This window comes from Chiloscyllium plagiosum, chromosome 40, assembly GCF_004010195.1.
Source record: "Chiloscyllium plagiosum isolate BGI_BamShark_2017 chromosome 40, ASM401019v2, whole genome shotgun sequence".
Taxonomy (NCBI): domain Eukaryota; kingdom Metazoa; phylum Chordata; class Chondrichthyes; order Orectolobiformes; family Hemiscylliidae; genus Chiloscyllium; species Chiloscyllium plagiosum.
The window spans coordinates 11,264,657-11,281,779 of NC_057749.1; the positions used below are offsets into that span (position 1 = coordinate 11,264,657).

A 17,123-nucleotide genomic window follows, 5' to 3' on the forward strand; every position below is an offset into this window, starting at 1 on the left:
CTGAGGTTATAAACAGGAAAGGTCACCCTGTTGGGAGTTTTCTATAGGCCTCCGAAAGGTTCCACAGGTGTGGAGGAAAGGGTTGCAAAGGTGATTCTGGTTAGGAATGAAATTAACAGGGTAGTTATGAGGGGGATTTAACTTTCCAAATATTGACTGGAAACGCTATAGTTTTGAGTATTTTAGATGGGTTAGTTTTTGTCCAATGTGTGCAGAAGGGTTTCCTGACACAGTATGTAGACAGCCCAACAAGGGGCAAGGCCACATTGAATTTGATACTGGGCAATGAAATAGGCCAGGTGTTAGATTTGGAGGTAGGTGAGCACTTTGGTGATAGTGACCACAATTTGGTTATATTTACTTTAGCGATGGAAAGGAATAGGTATATACAGAGGAACCTCGATTATGGGCGGGCAGTATTTCGTTTGAATAATTGATTATTTGGTTAATCGATTCAATGCCTTTTCTCTGGAGCTCAGAGCTTTCTGTTAAGTCTGCTCTCCTGTTCAGGAGATTAGGCAGCAGCACACCACAAGCATGCCCCTGCCACCGCAACCACACACACCCCCGCCACCAGCAGACCCCCCCACCCAACCCCATGACCCACCCCCACCCCATTCGCGCCCCTCTCTCCCATCTGACCCGGCCACCCTGCCTTCCAACCCCCCCATGTGCCCCTGCCCCGTCAGCCCACTATCTGCCTACACTCCTCCCTCTGGGGCAGCCAGAATGGACACATTAAGACTGCTGCTGCTTTTGGGGAGGGTGAGTCTCAAAATAGAACACACACATACATCTTTTTATTGCAACTTTTTGACAAGTTCCACCTCTGTCCTGTGTAGAACTCCAGGGTAAGTGTGGGGAGAGACAGGTAGCGAGAGCGCGAGAGCGAAAGACAGAGAGAGAGAGAGAGAGAGACTGTTTCTCAGAAGCATTTCAGTAAGCCGGGTTCATTTTTAATCATTGGAAACAAAAGACGCGATCAGTGTTGGAAACACGTCTTTGATGTAATATTTCTATCCGGACCTTGAGATCTTCTTCAGATAACCTGAAATTCGGATAATTGATATTTGGATAATCGAGGTTCCTCTGTACCGCAGGGTAAGAGCTATAGCTAGGGAAAAGGCAATTATGATGCAATTAGGAAAGATTTAGGATGCATAGGATGAGGAAGAAAACTGCAGGGGATGGGTGCAATTGAAATGTGGAGCTTATTCAAGAAATAGCTACTGCGAATCCTTGATAAGTATGTGCCTGTCAGGCAGGGAGGAAATGGTCAAGCGAGGGAGCCATGGTTTTACTAAAGAAGCTTAATCTCTTGTCAAGAGGAAGAAGAAGGCTTATGTAAAGATGAAACATGAAGGCTCAGTTAGGGCACTTGAGAGTTAAAAGTTAGTCAGGAAGGACCTAAAGAGAGAGCTAAGAAGAGCCAGGCGGAGGCATGAGAAATCTTTGGTCGGTAGGATCAAGGAAAACCCTAAAGCTTTCTACAGATATATCAGGAATAAAAAGAATGACTAGAGTAAGATTAGGGCAAGTCAAGAACATTAGTGGAAGGTTGTGAATGGAGCCCAGGGAGATAGGAATATCTTTTATCAGCATTCACACTGGAAAAAGACACTGTCAATGAGGATACTGAGATACAAGTTTAGACAAGACGGGATTAAGGTTCATAAGGAGGAGGTGTTAGCAATTCTGGAAAGTGTGAAAATAATTAAGTCCCCTGGACCGGATGGGATCTATTCTAGGACTCTCTGGGAATCTAGGGAGGATACTGCAGAGCCTTTGGCTTTGATCTTTACATCGTCATTGTTTACAGGAATAGTGCCAAAAGACTGGAGGATAACAAATGTCCCCTTGTTCAAGAAGGGGAGGGGAGACGACCCTGGTAATTATAGACCAGTGAACCATACCTCAGTTGTTGGTAAAGTGTTGGAAAGGATAATTGATAGGATTTACAATCATCTGGAAGGAATAATTTGATTAGGGATAGTCAACATGGTTTTGTGAAGGGTAGGTCGTGTGTAACAAACATTGAGTTCTTTGAGAAGGTGACCAAACAGGTGGATGAGGGTAAAGTGATTGATGTGGTGTATATGGATTTCAGTAAGACATTTGATATGTTCTCCATGGTAGGCTATTGCACAAAATACGAAGGTATGGGATTGAGGGTGATTTAGCAGTTTGAATGATAAATTGGCTAGCTGAAAAAAAACAGAGGGTTTTGGTTGATGTTCATGCTGGAGTTCAGTTACTAGTGGTGTACTGCAAGGAGCTATTTTGGGGCCACTGCTATTTGTAATTTTTATAAATGACCTGGATGAGGGAGTAGAAGGATGGGTTAGTAAATTTGCAGATGACACTAAAGTCAGTGGAATTGTGGACAGTGCTGAAGGATGTTGTGGGTTACAGAGGGACATAGATAAACAGCAGAGCTGGGCTGACAGGTGGCAAATACAGTTTTATGCAGAAATGTGTGTGATCATTCACTTTGGAAGGAATATAGAGTACTGGGCTAATGGTAAGATTCTTGGTGATGTGGATGAGCACAGAGATCTCGGTGTCCAAATACATAGATCCCTGAAAATTGCCACCCAGGTCGATAGGATTGTTAAGAAGGCGTGTGTTCGGTTTTATTGGTAGAGGGATTGAGTTTCGGAGCCACGAGGTCATATTGCAGCTGTACAAAACTCTGGAGGTCCCTGGATGGAGATGGAGGGGTTTGGGAACTCGTGGATGGAGATGGAGGGGTCTAGGAACTCATGGATTTAGACCAACTCAACACTCACATTTTTTTACAAACCCATCGACTCCCACAGCGACCTGTATTACACCTCCTCCCACAAAAATGCTATCCCGTATTCCCAATTCCTCCGCCTCCGCCACATCTCCTCCCAGGAGGACCGGTTCCACCATAGAATACACCAGATAGCCTCCTTCTTTAAAGACTGAAATTTCTCCTCCCACGTGGTTGAAGATGCCCTCCAATGCATCTCATCCATGTCTCACACCTCTGTCCTCACATCCCACCCCTCCAACTGCAACAAAGACAGAATCCCCTGGTCCTCACATTCCGCATAAATCGCATCATCTGCCGACATTTCTGCCACCTACAAATGGGCCCCACCACCAGAGATATATTTCCCTCCCCACCCCTATCTGCTTTCCGCAAAGACCATTCCCTTTGCGACTACCTGGTCAGGTCCACACCCTCTAACAAGCCACCCTCCTGGCACCTTCCTCTGCCACTTCAGGAATTGCAAAACCTGCACCCACAACTCCCCCCTTACCTCTGTCCAAGGCCCCTAAAAGAGCCTTCCACATCCATCAAGGTTTCACCTGCACTTCCACCCATGTCATTTATTATATCCGTTGCTCCCAATGCGGTCTCCTCTACATTGAGGAGACTGGACGCCTTCTCGCAAAGAGAACATCTCCAGGACACCCACACCAATCAACCCCATCGCCCCGTGACCGAACATTTCAACGCCCCCTCCCACTCTGCTGAGGACATGCAGGTCCTGGGCCTCCTCCATCACTACTCCCTCACCACCAGACGCCTGGAGGAAGAACACCTTATCTTCCACCTCATGACCCTTCAACCCCATGGCATCAATGTGGACTTCACTAGTTTCCTCATTCCCCACCTTACCCCAGTTCCAACTTTCCAGGTCAGCACCGTCCTCATGACCTGTGCCAACTGTCAATCATCCTTCCCACTGATCCACTCCACCCTCCTCTCAAACCTATCACCTTCACCCCCACCTCCATTCACCTATTGCACTCTCAGCTACATTCTTCCCTGCCACACCCCCTCCCATTTATATCTCCACCCCGAAGAGTCCCAGCCGCATTCCTGATGAAGGTCTCTGGCTGAAAATGTCCATTTTCCTGCTCCTCAGATGCTGCTTGACCTGCTGTGCTTTTCCAGCAACACACTGATCTTATTGAATATGACTATAAGTTGCTTCAGTATCTGAGGTGTTGCAAACATTCCCAATTCTGACCTTATGATGGAGGGAAGCTCATTATGAAGCAGTTGATGATGATTAGGCTTGGGACACTACCTTCTGGAACTCTTGCAGAGATATCCTGGAGCTTAGATGATTGATCTCCAACAATCACAACCATCTTCCTCCGTGCCAAAGAAGACTCCAAACAGCAGGTGATTACAATTTAGCTAGGACTCCTTGATACCACACTCGATCGGACATGGTCTTGACATCGAAGGCTCTCACTCTCACCTCCTCTCTGGAATTCAGCTCTTGTAATGAGGTCAGGAGCTGAATGGCCCTGGCAGAACCCAAACTGGATATCCATGAGCAAGTTATTGCTAAGCAGGTGCTGTGTGATAACTGTTGATGACACCTTCCATCACTTCACTGATGATTGATAGTGGTAATTAGCTGGCTTGGATTTGTCCTACTTCGTAGGTCATGCATATACATTAGGAACTTTCCCCATTGTTAGATAGATGCCAGTGTTGCATCTGTACTGGAAGAGGTCAGCTGGGGAGCAGCAAGTTCTGGAGCACAAGTCTTCAGTATTATTGCCTGAATGATGTTAGGGTCAATAGCCTGAGCAATATCTAATATCTTCAACCATTTCTTGATATACAAATTGAATTGGCTGAAGACTGGTATCTGTAATGCTGGAAACTACTTGAAGAGGCAGACATGACTCATCTGGGAACAGAAAACAGAATTAACATTTCAGTACAGTGACCCTTCTCGACAACTGATTTCCAGCATCCGCAGTTCTTTAGTTTTTTTGAGATGGATCATCCTCTTGTCATTGAGGATGGGGTATTTGTGGAACGTGCTCCTCCAAGTTGCTCAATTGTCCACCACAGTTTACTCATTCCCCTTCACCACCATTTACGACTTATGTGGCAGAACTGCAGAGCTTGGATCTTATCTGTTGGCTGCAGGATCATTGAGGTCTGTCCATCACTTTTTGCTTATGCTATTTGGTATGCAAGTAGTCCTGTTTGATAACATTATCAGGTTGACACCTCATTTTAGGTATTCATGGTGCCTCTCCTGTCACATTCTTCTGCATTCTCCAATGAACCAGAGTTGATCCCCTGGCTTGATGGTAATGATTGAGTGTGAGGTACGCTGGACTTTAAGGTTGTAGATTGTGCTGGAGTACAATTCTGCTGCTGTTGATGATGCATTCTAGAGCTCAGAGTGATTAGGAGATAGTGAGGACTGCAAATGCTGGAAAGTTAGATTTGATAAAAAGAGGTGCTCAAAAAAGCACAGCAAGTCAGGCAGCATCCAAGGAGCAGGAGAGTCAACTTTTCAGGCAGGACCCTTCATCAGGACTGGGGAGGGGGAAAGAGAACTGAGAGATAAATGGTGGGGGTGGGGGTGGGGGTGGGGGTGGGGTAGGCTAAGTGGGATGGTGATAGATGGATGCAGGTGGAAGGTGATTGTAATAGGTTAGTGGGAAGGGTGGAACAGAGAGGTGGGAAAGAAGATGGAGAGGTAGGTCAGGTCAGGAGGGCAGTGCCAAGACATTCTGGGCCTCCTCCACTGCCTAAACTGGAGAAAGAGCACCTCGTCTCAAGACCAAATCAAATGTATGTCTCACACACTAGGCCATCAGAAGCCAAGAAACCAGAGAACTGCACAAAATCATGGGACATTTTATTCAATAAAAACAAACCTTGGTTTTTGGTTCTGTAATTACATTTACCTTTATTTCCTTCACGCAATGGTACTGAGAGCATCAGCTATGAAAGTGATTTCCACAAGTCCCTGAATCTTTGTTAGTTATAGCTAAAAATTTATATTTCACAGAGTTTCATTAAACTACAGATAAATACTAAAATTGGATTAACTATGTTTCATACTTGTACAGAATTCTTTCCAGTCCAGAACATGAACATTGAAGCTTTAATTATTTATTTTAAATAGCTCCTAATGATAGGTTTCTCTCAATGTTTTTCACTGTTGACAATCATCCATTAAACATAAAGGATGGAAAGTTAAAATTCCTCTTCGGCCCTAATTTTACGCATTTGCTGCAGACACTTCATTTTCTCTATAGTTGCAGCCAAAGAGTGTTCACCATGTACCTTGCTGTCTCTTGTTTGGACAGTCACCGAACGATTTACTTTTTCCTTTTCCCCGACCACTACAGGCAGAGAGATTTTACAAAAAATTACTCAATTTCCAGTCTAGGTCACTGATGATGCAACAAAATTTCTGCAGCAAACATTTAAACAAATCAAGACAGAGTGTAGGTTCCAGTGTTCAAGGGTGATTGCATTGCCATTTCTTGCAGTAAGTAAAAGCTTTAACATAATTACTCTAGTTGATTTCATCTTCACACACACACTTGTGTAGGTCACAACTTCAAAAACCTCTACTGAATTCTACCCAATTTTATCTCCATTGTACAGGTATCCCTGATTTAACACTGCCCCATTCCATGAAAAGACTTTTGAACGTTTTTTTTATAAGCAGCCTATTTCACTGTTAGATTGGTATTTCTGGTTTTACATAGTGTATTCCTCATATCAGCAGCCCTGATCATAGCTCGCTGGTAATCTAGTATGACGTGATCATTGGATTCAGACAAGTGGGTGAATGGAAAAGGTGGATTTCAGCTTGTGTCATTCCTGCTGGCGCCACATAGGAAGTACAACTATCAATTCAATGATTATCCGAGAAAACAATTGCTCAGATATCATACAAAGGAATCAACAGAAATATCCCAACAACCTCATATGTACACTGGTCATTTTTAATATGAAGTGCAATTAAACAACCAGTTATATGACAGAGGGAACATCATGCACTTAATTATGGAAATGAAGTTATACCAACATGGATATAATTTATATTAGCGTAGATTGACTAGCATTGATTCAGTGCGAACATATGAGTGCTGTGGTATTGTTTACAAATTATGGGATCGTAGTTGGAAACACTTACATGGTATATCCAATACCATTTTCAAACAAGTTTACTTATGCAGTATTTTTCTTACATTCAGTGGTTTACTTTACTTTGCAAGATGAACTATTATTTAAGTAATTGCTTTTTATCCTTATTGTACCTAATATGGTTGGCTAACTTGGTGCCACTGTTTAAGAAAGGTAGTAAGGAAATGCCAGACAACTAGAGACCGGTGAGCCTGACATCGGGAGTAGACAAGTTTTGGAGGACATTGTGAAGGACGGGATTTACATGTATTTGGAAAGGCAAGGACTGATTGGGGATAGTCAACTTGGCTTTGTGCATGGCAAATCATAACTCACTAATTTGAGTTTTTTGAAGAGGTAATAAAGAGGACTGATGAGGGCAGAACTGTGGATGTGAGCTATATGGCCTTCAGTAAGGTATTTGATAAGGTTCCTCATGGTAAACTGCTTAGCAAGGTTAGTTCTCATGGAGTATAGAGCAGAACAACCATTTAGATATAGTACTGGCTTGAAGGCAGAAGACAGAGGGTGGTGGTGGAGGGTTACTTTTCAGACTGGAGGCCAATGACCAGTGATATGCCACAAGGATTGGTGCTGGGTCCATTGCTTTTCGTCATTTATTTGGATGTGAATACAGGAGGTATAGTTAGTAAGTTTGCAGATGACACCAAAATTGGAGGTGTAGTGGACAGCGAAAAAGGTTACTTCAGTACAATGGGATCTTGATCAGATGGTCCAACGGGCTGAGGAGGGTCAAATGGAGTTTAATTTAGATAAATGTGAGATGCTGCATTTTGGAAAGGCAAATCAGAGAATGATTCAAACACTTAATGGTAAGGTTCTGAGGAATGTTGCTGAACAAAGAGATCTTGGAGTGCAGGTTCATAGTTCCTTGAAAGTGGAGTCGCAGGTCGATAGGATAAAGGCGGCAGCATTTGGTATGCTCTCCTTTAATGGTCAGAGCATTGAGTGTCGGAATTAGGAGATCATGTCATGGTTGTACAGGACATTGGTTAGACTACTTTTGGAATGTTGTGTGCAATTCTGGTCTCCCTCTGATTGGAAGGATATCATGAAACTTGAAAGGGTTCAGAAAAGGTTTACAAGGATGTTGCAAGGGTTGGAGGACATGAGCTATAGGGAGAGCCTGAATAGACTGGGGCTGTTTTCCCTGGAGCGTTGGAGGCTGAGGGGTGACCTTATAGAGGAACCTTGATTATCCAAATGAGATGGGCAGGCAGTATTTTGTTTGGAGAATTGATTATTTGGTTAATTGATTCAATGCCTCTCCTCAGGAGTTTTCTGAAGTTTCCTGCTCGTTTCTGAGCAGACGCACACTTGTGTGTGTAAGGGACCTGCAGCATTGCAGAAACCTCCCACACCTCACCTACACCCCCCCCCCTCCCCCCCGAATCAGTTCAATGTGATTGACACAGCGAGCACTTGGTAAGTCTGTTCCCCGTTCAGACTAGGCAGTAGCACACTGTGCACGAGCCCCCATCCAACAACCACCCCCCACCCCCGACACGAACAGCAAAATCGCTGCTGCCTTTGGGAGGGGCGAGTCTCAAAATAGCATGCACACACACAACATTTTACTGCAGCTTTTTGATAAGTTCCATCTTTGTGTAGAACTCCAGGGAAAGTGTGGGGAAAGAGAGAGGGGGCGATAGGTCATTTGGAGACGCTGCCTGGGCTCCCATCCATGTCCAGGACAGTTCTCGGCAGCATTTCAATAAGCCGAATTCACTTTTAATCATTGTAAACAGAAGACATGATCAGTGTTGGTAACACCTCTTTGATGTAATGTTTCTATTGGAATTTTGAGATCTTATTTGGATAATCCGAAATTCAGATAACTGATATTTGGATAATTGAAGTTCCTCTGTGAAGGTTTATAAAATCATAAGGGGCATCAATAGGATAAATAGACAATGTCTTTTCCCTGGGGTGGAGCGAGTCCAGAACTAGAGGGCATAGGTTTAGGGGGTGAGAGGGGAAAGATTTAAAAGGGACCGAAGGGGCAACTTTTTCATGCAGAGGGTGGTGCGTGTACAGAATCAGCTGCCAGAGAAAGTGGTTGAAGCTGGTACAATTACAACATTAAAAAGGCATATGGACGGGCATATGAATAGGAAGGGCTTAAAGGGATATGGGCCAAATGCGGGCAAATGGGACTAGATTGGATTAGGATATCTGGTCAGCATGGACGAGTTGAACCGAAGGGTCTGTTTCTGTGCTGTACATCTCTGTGACTCTATATAAAAAAAAATTTCACAGTATCTTAAAGATATATGCGATAATATATAAATCATTCATACATCAAGTCATCTCATTTCGGAATGCACTGTGCTGCACCTCTCTAGTAAAGTAACTCAACTTGTACATTAGCTTTTTTGGACAAGATAATATCCAAAGGAATACAACATTAGCATTAACAGATTCCGATGAGAACCCATGATTCTCTGAAGACCATTCCAGTTAAAGTAACAATTCTGAAGAAACAAAACACTAAATAAGGGGGTACCTTTTGTTACTTTTGATTCAGTTGTGTTGTTGCAGATGGGGCAATGCTATCCTCTAGTAGCAGAAGCTTTAGAGCTGAGACACCTCCCTCCTTCCATCCCAAAATTTGCATATTGGGTACACCCTCAGCTGTTAGCCCCAACACTTAATTTTGGGAGATACACCTGTCCATCTGTCATAGAGTCATATTCTTCAGTCCATGCCAACCAAGTTTCCCAAATTAAAATTAGTCCCACTTGCCTGGTTTTAGCCAAAAATCCTCTAGACCTTTCCTATTCATGTACAGGTCCAAACATCTTTTAAATGATATAACTGTACCTGCACTGTCATTCACCTGACAGTTCATTCCACATACGAACTATCCTCTGTGTGAAAATGTCAACCCCTCAGGTCACTTTTGAATCTTTCTCCACTCACCTTAAAAATATGCCACCTAGTTTCGAGCTCCCCCACCCCCAGGAAAGGACCATTGCTATTCGCCTTATCTATGCCCCTGATGATTTAAAAATTCTCAATAAAATGTGACAGTGCTATCACTTTAATAGTTTATTTTGTCCGTTTTTTTTGAAGAGAGCTTATAAGGCAAAGATGCCAAGCTGGCTAGTTAAGACCACTTGGGTATACAGCTTGGAGTTCTTTTCTCTTTGAAAACACCCTAATGGGTGTGGCCAGCTCTCTCAGATTAGAATTTCTGGGTTTTGGTGTTTCAGTAACATCAGAACCTATTGGGGTCTCAACAGAGTTGAAAGTTTCAAGGAATGTCTCCTGACTGCTGTTCTCTCTGAATCTGCTCTTGATCACTTTTCCTCCTGGATGGGAAGACTGCATGCACGAATTTATGTCTGAAACTTGCCTGTTTGCCAAGGGACATGTTTATAGGATGTTACTATATTCTAACAGTTAATGAATAATTATTTCTGTATCTATTATTCTGTTAAGTTTCCAAAAGAGTTAAGTTATTTTAAGTTCCTTTTTGTTTAGTTGCATTTTAACCAGAGAAGTCTGACCAATTGCACTGCATCTAGAACACACACATTACATTACAGTCATACAGCTGTACAGCATGGAAACAGACCCCTAAGTCCAACTTGTTCAGGCTGATCAGGTATCCTAAATTAATCTTGACCCATTTGCTAGCATTTGGCTCATACCCTCCCCCCCAAACCTTTCCTAACCATTTACCCATCCAGAAAACTTTTAACTGTTGTAATTGTACCAGCCTCCACCACTTCCTCTGGCAGCTCTTTCTATGCATGCACCACCCTCTTGTGAAGAAGTTGCCCTGAGGTCCCTTTTAAATATTTCCCCCTTACCTTAAATCAATGGCCTCTAGTCTGGCACTCCCCATCCCCAGAGAAAAGATCTTGGTTATTCACTCTATCCACGATCCTCATTATTTTATCAACCTTTATAAGGTTATCCAAGAAATGAGATAGCTGCACCTCTGGCAATGATCTTTGCATCCTCACTCTCCACGGGAGTAGTAGCAGATGATTGGAAGGTGGCGAACTTTGTTCCTGTGTTCAAGAAAGGGAATGGGGAAATCACTGGTAAGTACAGACCAGTCAGTCTTATGTCTGTGGTTAGCAAGGTACTGGAAAGGATTCTGAAAGATAGGATTTATGACCATTTGCAAAAGCATAGTTGGATTAAAGATAGTCAACATGGCTTTGAGAGGGGCAGGTCATGTTTCACAAGCCTAATTGAGTTTCTTTGAGGATGTGACGAGACAAGTTGACAAAGGGTCAAGCAGGGGATGTGGTGTATATAGATTTCAGTATAAGGCATTAGATATGGATCCCATGGTAGGCTCATTCAGAAAAGTAAGAGGTATGGGATACAGAGAAATCTGGCTCTCTGGACACAGAATTGGCTAGATAAAAAAAAGACAGTGAGTGGTAGTGGATGGAAAGTATTTCACCTGGAGGTTGGTGATCAGTGGGGTCCCACAAGGATCTGTTCTTGGGTCTCTGCTCTTTGTAGATTTTATAAATGACTTTGATGAAGAAGTGGAAGGGTAGGTTAGTAAGTTTGCCGATGACACAAAGGTCGGTCGTGTTGTCGATTGTGTCAAGGGCTATTGCAGACTACAAGAAGACATCAGGAGAAAATGAGGACTGCAGATCAGAGTCAAAGTGTGTGTTGCTGGAAAAGCACAGCAGGTCAGGCAGCATCCGAGGAGCAAGAGAATCGGTGTTTTGAACATAAGCTCTTCATCAGGAAATCCTGATGACCAGCTGTGCTTTTCCAGCACCACACTCTTCGACTACAAGACATTGACAGGATGCAGAGCTGGGCTGAGAAGTGGCAGACAGAGTTCAACCTGGCTAAATGCAAGTGATTCATTTTGGAAGGTCGAATTTGTGGAGGAATAGCGGTCCATGAACATAGATCCCTCAAAGTTGCCCCCCCCCCAAGTTGATAAGGTTGTTAAGAAGAATATGATGCTTTCATTAACAGGGCAATTTTAGTTTAAGAGGTTTTGCTGCAGCTCCATAAAACCCTGGTTAGACCACATTTGGAGTACTGTGTCCAGTTCTGGTTGCCTTATTATAGGAAGAATGTAGATGTTTTAGAGAAGCTGCAGAGGAGATTTATCAGGATGCTGCATGGATTGGACACAAAAAAACTGATGCTGTAATACAAAATAGGCAGGCAGGAGGCTGTAAGAACACAGCAAGCCATGTAACAAGAAGGGTTAAACCCAAAATGTTGACCTCCACCTCCTGATGCTTCCTGTCGAGCCTGGATTGGAGAATAAGCCTTATGAGAGGTAGAGTTAGCCAGGGCTTTTCACACTGGAGAGAGGGAGGAAGAGAGGTGACTTGATCGAGGTTACAAGGAAATGAGAGGCATAGATAGAGTCAATAGCTAGAGGCTTTTCTCAGGGCTAAAATGACTGTCATAATTTTAAGGTGATTGGAGGAAGGTAAGAAGGGAGATGTCAGAGGTCGGTTCTTTACACAGAGTGGTGGGTGCCAGCTGTGGTAGTAGAGACAGAGACATATGGACATTTAAGCGACTGCTGGATAAGCACATGGATCGCAGTAAATTGAGGGGTGCGTAGGTTAGGCTGATCTTACATAAAGACAAATGCTTGGCACACCATCGTGGGCCGAAAGGCCTGTACTGTTTATGTTCTATAAGGTCACCCCTCGTCTCCTACGCTCCAGGGAAAATAGTCCCATCCTATTCAGCATCTTCCCATAGCTCAAACCCTCCAACCCTGGCAACATGCTCGTATATCTTTTCTGAACCTTTTCAGGTTTCTCAACATCCTTCCTCTAGCAGGGAGACCAGAATTGAATGCAATATTCCAAAAGTGGCCTAACCAAGGTCCTGTACAGCCTCAACATTACCTCCCAACTCCAAATTAAGAAAACGTTTGGGTAAAGGCTACCTTCTTAAAATATTTTGAGGGGGTCTCGTCCGGTCCATAACAAAAGTCACCCCTCAAGCTCCAGTGAAAAAAAGGCCCAGCCTTTCTTTCTAACTCAAACCCTCCAGGCCCGGCAACATCCTGGAAAACATTTTTCTGAACCCTCTCCAAAACTGTATTCAAAAACTGAATTTGATAACATCCTTGCAAAACAGGATGACCAGAACTGTACACAGTACTCCAAAACTGATCCACCAACGTCCTGTACAACCTCAACATGACGTTCCAACTCCTATACTCAATAGTTTGAGCAACGAAGACAAACGTGCAAAATACCTTAACCACCCTGTCTACCTGTGATGCAAATTTCAAAGAACTATGTATTTGAACCTTGATACTACCCAGGGCCTTAACAATAACTGCGCACGTCCTGCCCTTGTTCACTTTACCAAAATGCAATACCTCACATTTATCCAAATTAAACTTCATCTGCTACTCCTCAGCCCATCGGCCCAATTAATCAAGATCCTTTTGTAATCTTAGATAACCTTCACTGTCCATTTCACCAATTTTGGTGTCATCCACAAACTTACTAACCATGCCTCCTAAATTCCCATATATATAAATAACAAATAACAATGGACCCAACAGCAATCCCTGTGGAACACTGCTGGTCACAAACCTTCTGTCCCAAAAACAACCCTCCATCACCACCACCCTCTGAACCTTACCATCCAATCAAATCCAATTAACAAGCTTTCTCTGAATCCCATGTGATCTAACTCCAAGCACAGTTAAAAAATGAAACTTACTGTAAAGGAGGCTCTCAACCTCAATCATTCCATTCCACATTCCCAACATTACAATGCATCATACCAACTTTGTGGTACAATGGTTGACACACTGGGACACCATATGATTTACACATTTTGAATAGGGAACCTGAAGAGAATATCTCCACATCCCACAGCGAGTATGAACCAAATAGATACATTCACTGATTGTGAAAGGGACCTTTTAGGATTTGGACCCAACATGTTCAAGACCATGCAGAGGGAGGGGGGGGGGGGGGCGGAGAGAGATGTAGAAACTGGGAAAATTGGATCTTCAGAGTAAAGTGGGAGCATCAGATTTTATTTACCCAGAATGAAATTATACTGAGCAAGCTGAGAATTTTGAATCTTCTTATTCAACAATACATCAGGATCCAGATCCACATCGGCCATGAAACCTCTTTCAACAAACTCTTGACAAACCTAAAAGAAGAATGGTTAAGATTGCTTTACATAAAGATATGCGAAGACAAAGATATATCAAGTGCTACAATCAGCTCTGCTCACCCTCTGACCATACTCCTCACAGCCTGGTCCATCAGGTATTATCATAATCTGACGTGGAGACAGCCAGAATGGCCTACATTAAAACAAGAAAAAACAGTCAAAAGATTTCAACAATTAACAACTTTATCTTTCCAACTTTTGGAATTTGCCCTTTACAGGATATTATCTCAGTTTCCTATTGTTAAAATGAAATGCACAAGGCTATGCTATGGTGATTCTTGGATCATTTGTTTACTTATGGTCTTTCCCTTTCTTAGCCAGGGAACATTTAATCTTAGGACTGTCATTCTCTCCCTGACAGAGCCTAAAGCCTAAAGCTGCTTTCACCACCCCAGATTTAAATTGCTTTAATCAAACGTAACATGTAAGGGTATTCATGTAACCTATTCTGAAGTTTTCCTGACAGCAAGTCTGGTTGTTTGGATTACTGGTCTTTAAAGGAATTTTTGAAGAAGGTAAAAAGTGTTGACACATAAAAACAATGGCAGTAGCCTGTATGCTAACAATGGATAGACAGAGTGTCTCTGAAGTTGCAAAAATGTCATCTTGTAAACAGTTAGGCTTTAATCAGTCAACTTACTTCAGATAAAAGAGTTGTTGTTTCAAGGTTGGTTAATCTGTATTTCTAACTAGATACAATGTTTTTGTGGTTCACATTGTCATGCAGATTTTTTTTAAAAAACTTTCTTCAAGTCCAAGATATCCCTGAAACATTCAAAATTTTATCCAGGACATGGGAGAATGAAAGCAGATACAGATAGCAAGCCACTGGTTCACTGCACTAAAAGGTAGGTGGGAGCTTGTGCTTACGTCAAGAAGCTGGAAATGTGTTGCTGGAAAAGCGCAGCAGGTCAGGCAGCATCCAGGGAACAGGAGAATCGACGTTTCGGGCATAAGCCCTTCTTCAGGAAACGTCGATTCTCCTGTTCCCTGGATGCTGCCTGACCTGCTGCGCTTTTCCAGCAACACATTTCCAGCTCTGATCTCCAGCATCTGCAGACCTCACTTTCTCCTTACGTCAAGAAGACCAAATTCATGGGGAATTAAAATGAGGCTGGAGGATTCACCTTGCCTGTGCAAGAAGAACCTCTAGCAAAAATGCAGACTCTGATAAAACAAAATAAAACTTAGCACACTAAGAGCTAAGAATCATCTTGGTCAGGTCCCAGAGGATCAAACACCTACTAAAACAAATGGGCAAAAACTTAGCAGATGGGGTAAAATGCGGGAAAACGTGAAGTTGTCATGCAAGTACATCAAGTAATCAGGAAGGCAATTGGAATGTCAACCTTTATTGCAACAATTGGGAAAGTCTTGCTACAACTGTACAGAACCTTTTTGAAATCACATTTGACTGTACAACATCAGCCTCCTCCTTTAAGAAGAAATGTACAAGCATTGAAAGCAGTTCAGATTTTTTTTATTCATTCACAGGATGTGGACCTTCCTGGCTAAACCAGCATTTATTGCCCACCCCTAATTGCCCAGAGGGCAGTTAAGAGTCAACCACATTGTTTTGGGCTTGGAGTCATGTGTAGGCCAGGTAAGGTTAACAGATTTCCTTCCCTAAAGGACATAAGTGAAGCAAATGGGTTTTTCCTGACAATCAATAATGGCTTCATGGTCATCATTAGACTCTTAATACTAGATTCATTATTGAATTCAAATTCCACCATCTGCCATGGCAGGATTTGAACCAGGTCCCCAAAACATTCGCCAAGTTTCTGGATTAAAATTCTAATGATAATACTGCTAGGCCATTGCCTTCCCATAAGACTCAGCAGTTTTGGATATATATTCATTGGAATATAGAAGTTTGAGAAGCGATCTCATTGAAATATTTAACATTCTGAAAGAGTTTGGAAGGGCAGGATGCTTCCCATGATGTGTTACAGAGAAAAATAACAACTCTCCCACTTATGACGAGGATGAGAAGTCATTTCTAACTTCTCCTCTCATTAGGCCATTAGTCTTGGCAAATTTCTGCCAGAGAGAGCAGAAGAGGGTGGATCATACAGTCTATTTAAGGCAGATTCAGATTTTTGGTCAACAGGGAGGAAAATTGAGTTCTGGCCCCAATCAGATCAGTCCTGAACTTGTAAAATGGTGATCAGACTTAATTTGTGGATAGTTAAACTGAAGTAATCAGAATGTCAAAACCGCAGAACAATGGCATGTCTTATTGCCAGATTGGAAAGAACAGACAGTCCCATTGGAGTGAGGTGAGGGGAGAAAGGACATGGTGGCAGACAATGTAACAAGCAGACCTCAAAGGGAAGGAATAGGTTCACAATTTGAAAGCGTTGAACTCAATATTGAGCCCAGAAGGTTGTAAAGTGCCTAGTTTGAAGATAAGCTGTTGCTCCTCCAGTTTTCGCTATGATCTGCTGGAACATTGCAGCATGCCGAGGACAGACAAGTGGGCATGCGAGTAGAATGCTGTGTTAAAATAATTAGCTATGGGAAGGTCAGGGTCATGCTTGAGCACAGACTGGAGATGTTCTGCAAAGCGATCACCCAGTCTGCATTTGGTTTCCCCAATGTAGAGTCACCCACGTTGGGTGCAGTGAATACAATATACAAGATTGGAGGTGGTACAGGTGAAATGCCGCTTCACCTGCAAATCCCACATTCCAATTCTTAGCCTGTAGTCCTGAAAGTTCCTGCACTCTAAATATATATGAATAAATCTAGTTTAATGCAGTGAGGTTTCTATGTCTACCATCCTTTCAGGCATTTCTAACAGATACCATTTCATTTATAAGTGGCTTTATTAAAGGTTAATAATGTTTGAACATTCAGACAATAAAGCACTTTGATGCCTCTTCCAATTTCCTTCCAGGAAACAGATATGCACAATAAGTTTATGAAATATGTTTTAAATAGCTTTGGGAACAGGTATAAAGTATAACCATATGCAGCTGAAGTGCCAGATGGATGG

At 42.8% G+C, this 17,123-nt stretch overlaps 1 protein-coding gene across 1 annotated transcript in view; it reads right to left on the reverse strand.

The window, feature by feature from the left end:
• Positions 1-5,685: 5,685 nt before the first annotated feature.
• The window catches only part of LOC122542508 (threonine--tRNA ligase 1, cytoplasmic-like), a 59,788-nt gene continuing 48,350 nt past the window's right edge, over positions 5,686-17,123 (reverse strand). Inside the window, exons 9-11 of the mRNA XM_043680309.1 lie at positions 14,183-14,255; positions 13,984-14,098; positions 5,686-6,144 (exon numbers count right to left, since the gene is read on the reverse strand). Of these exons, the coding sequence (XP_043536244.1) occupies positions 5,996-6,144; positions 13,984-14,098; positions 14,183-14,255 (337 nt within the window). The 3' untranslated portion in view covers positions 5,686-5,995. The remainder of the gene's footprint in view (positions 6,145-13,983; positions 14,099-14,182; positions 14,256-17,123) is intronic.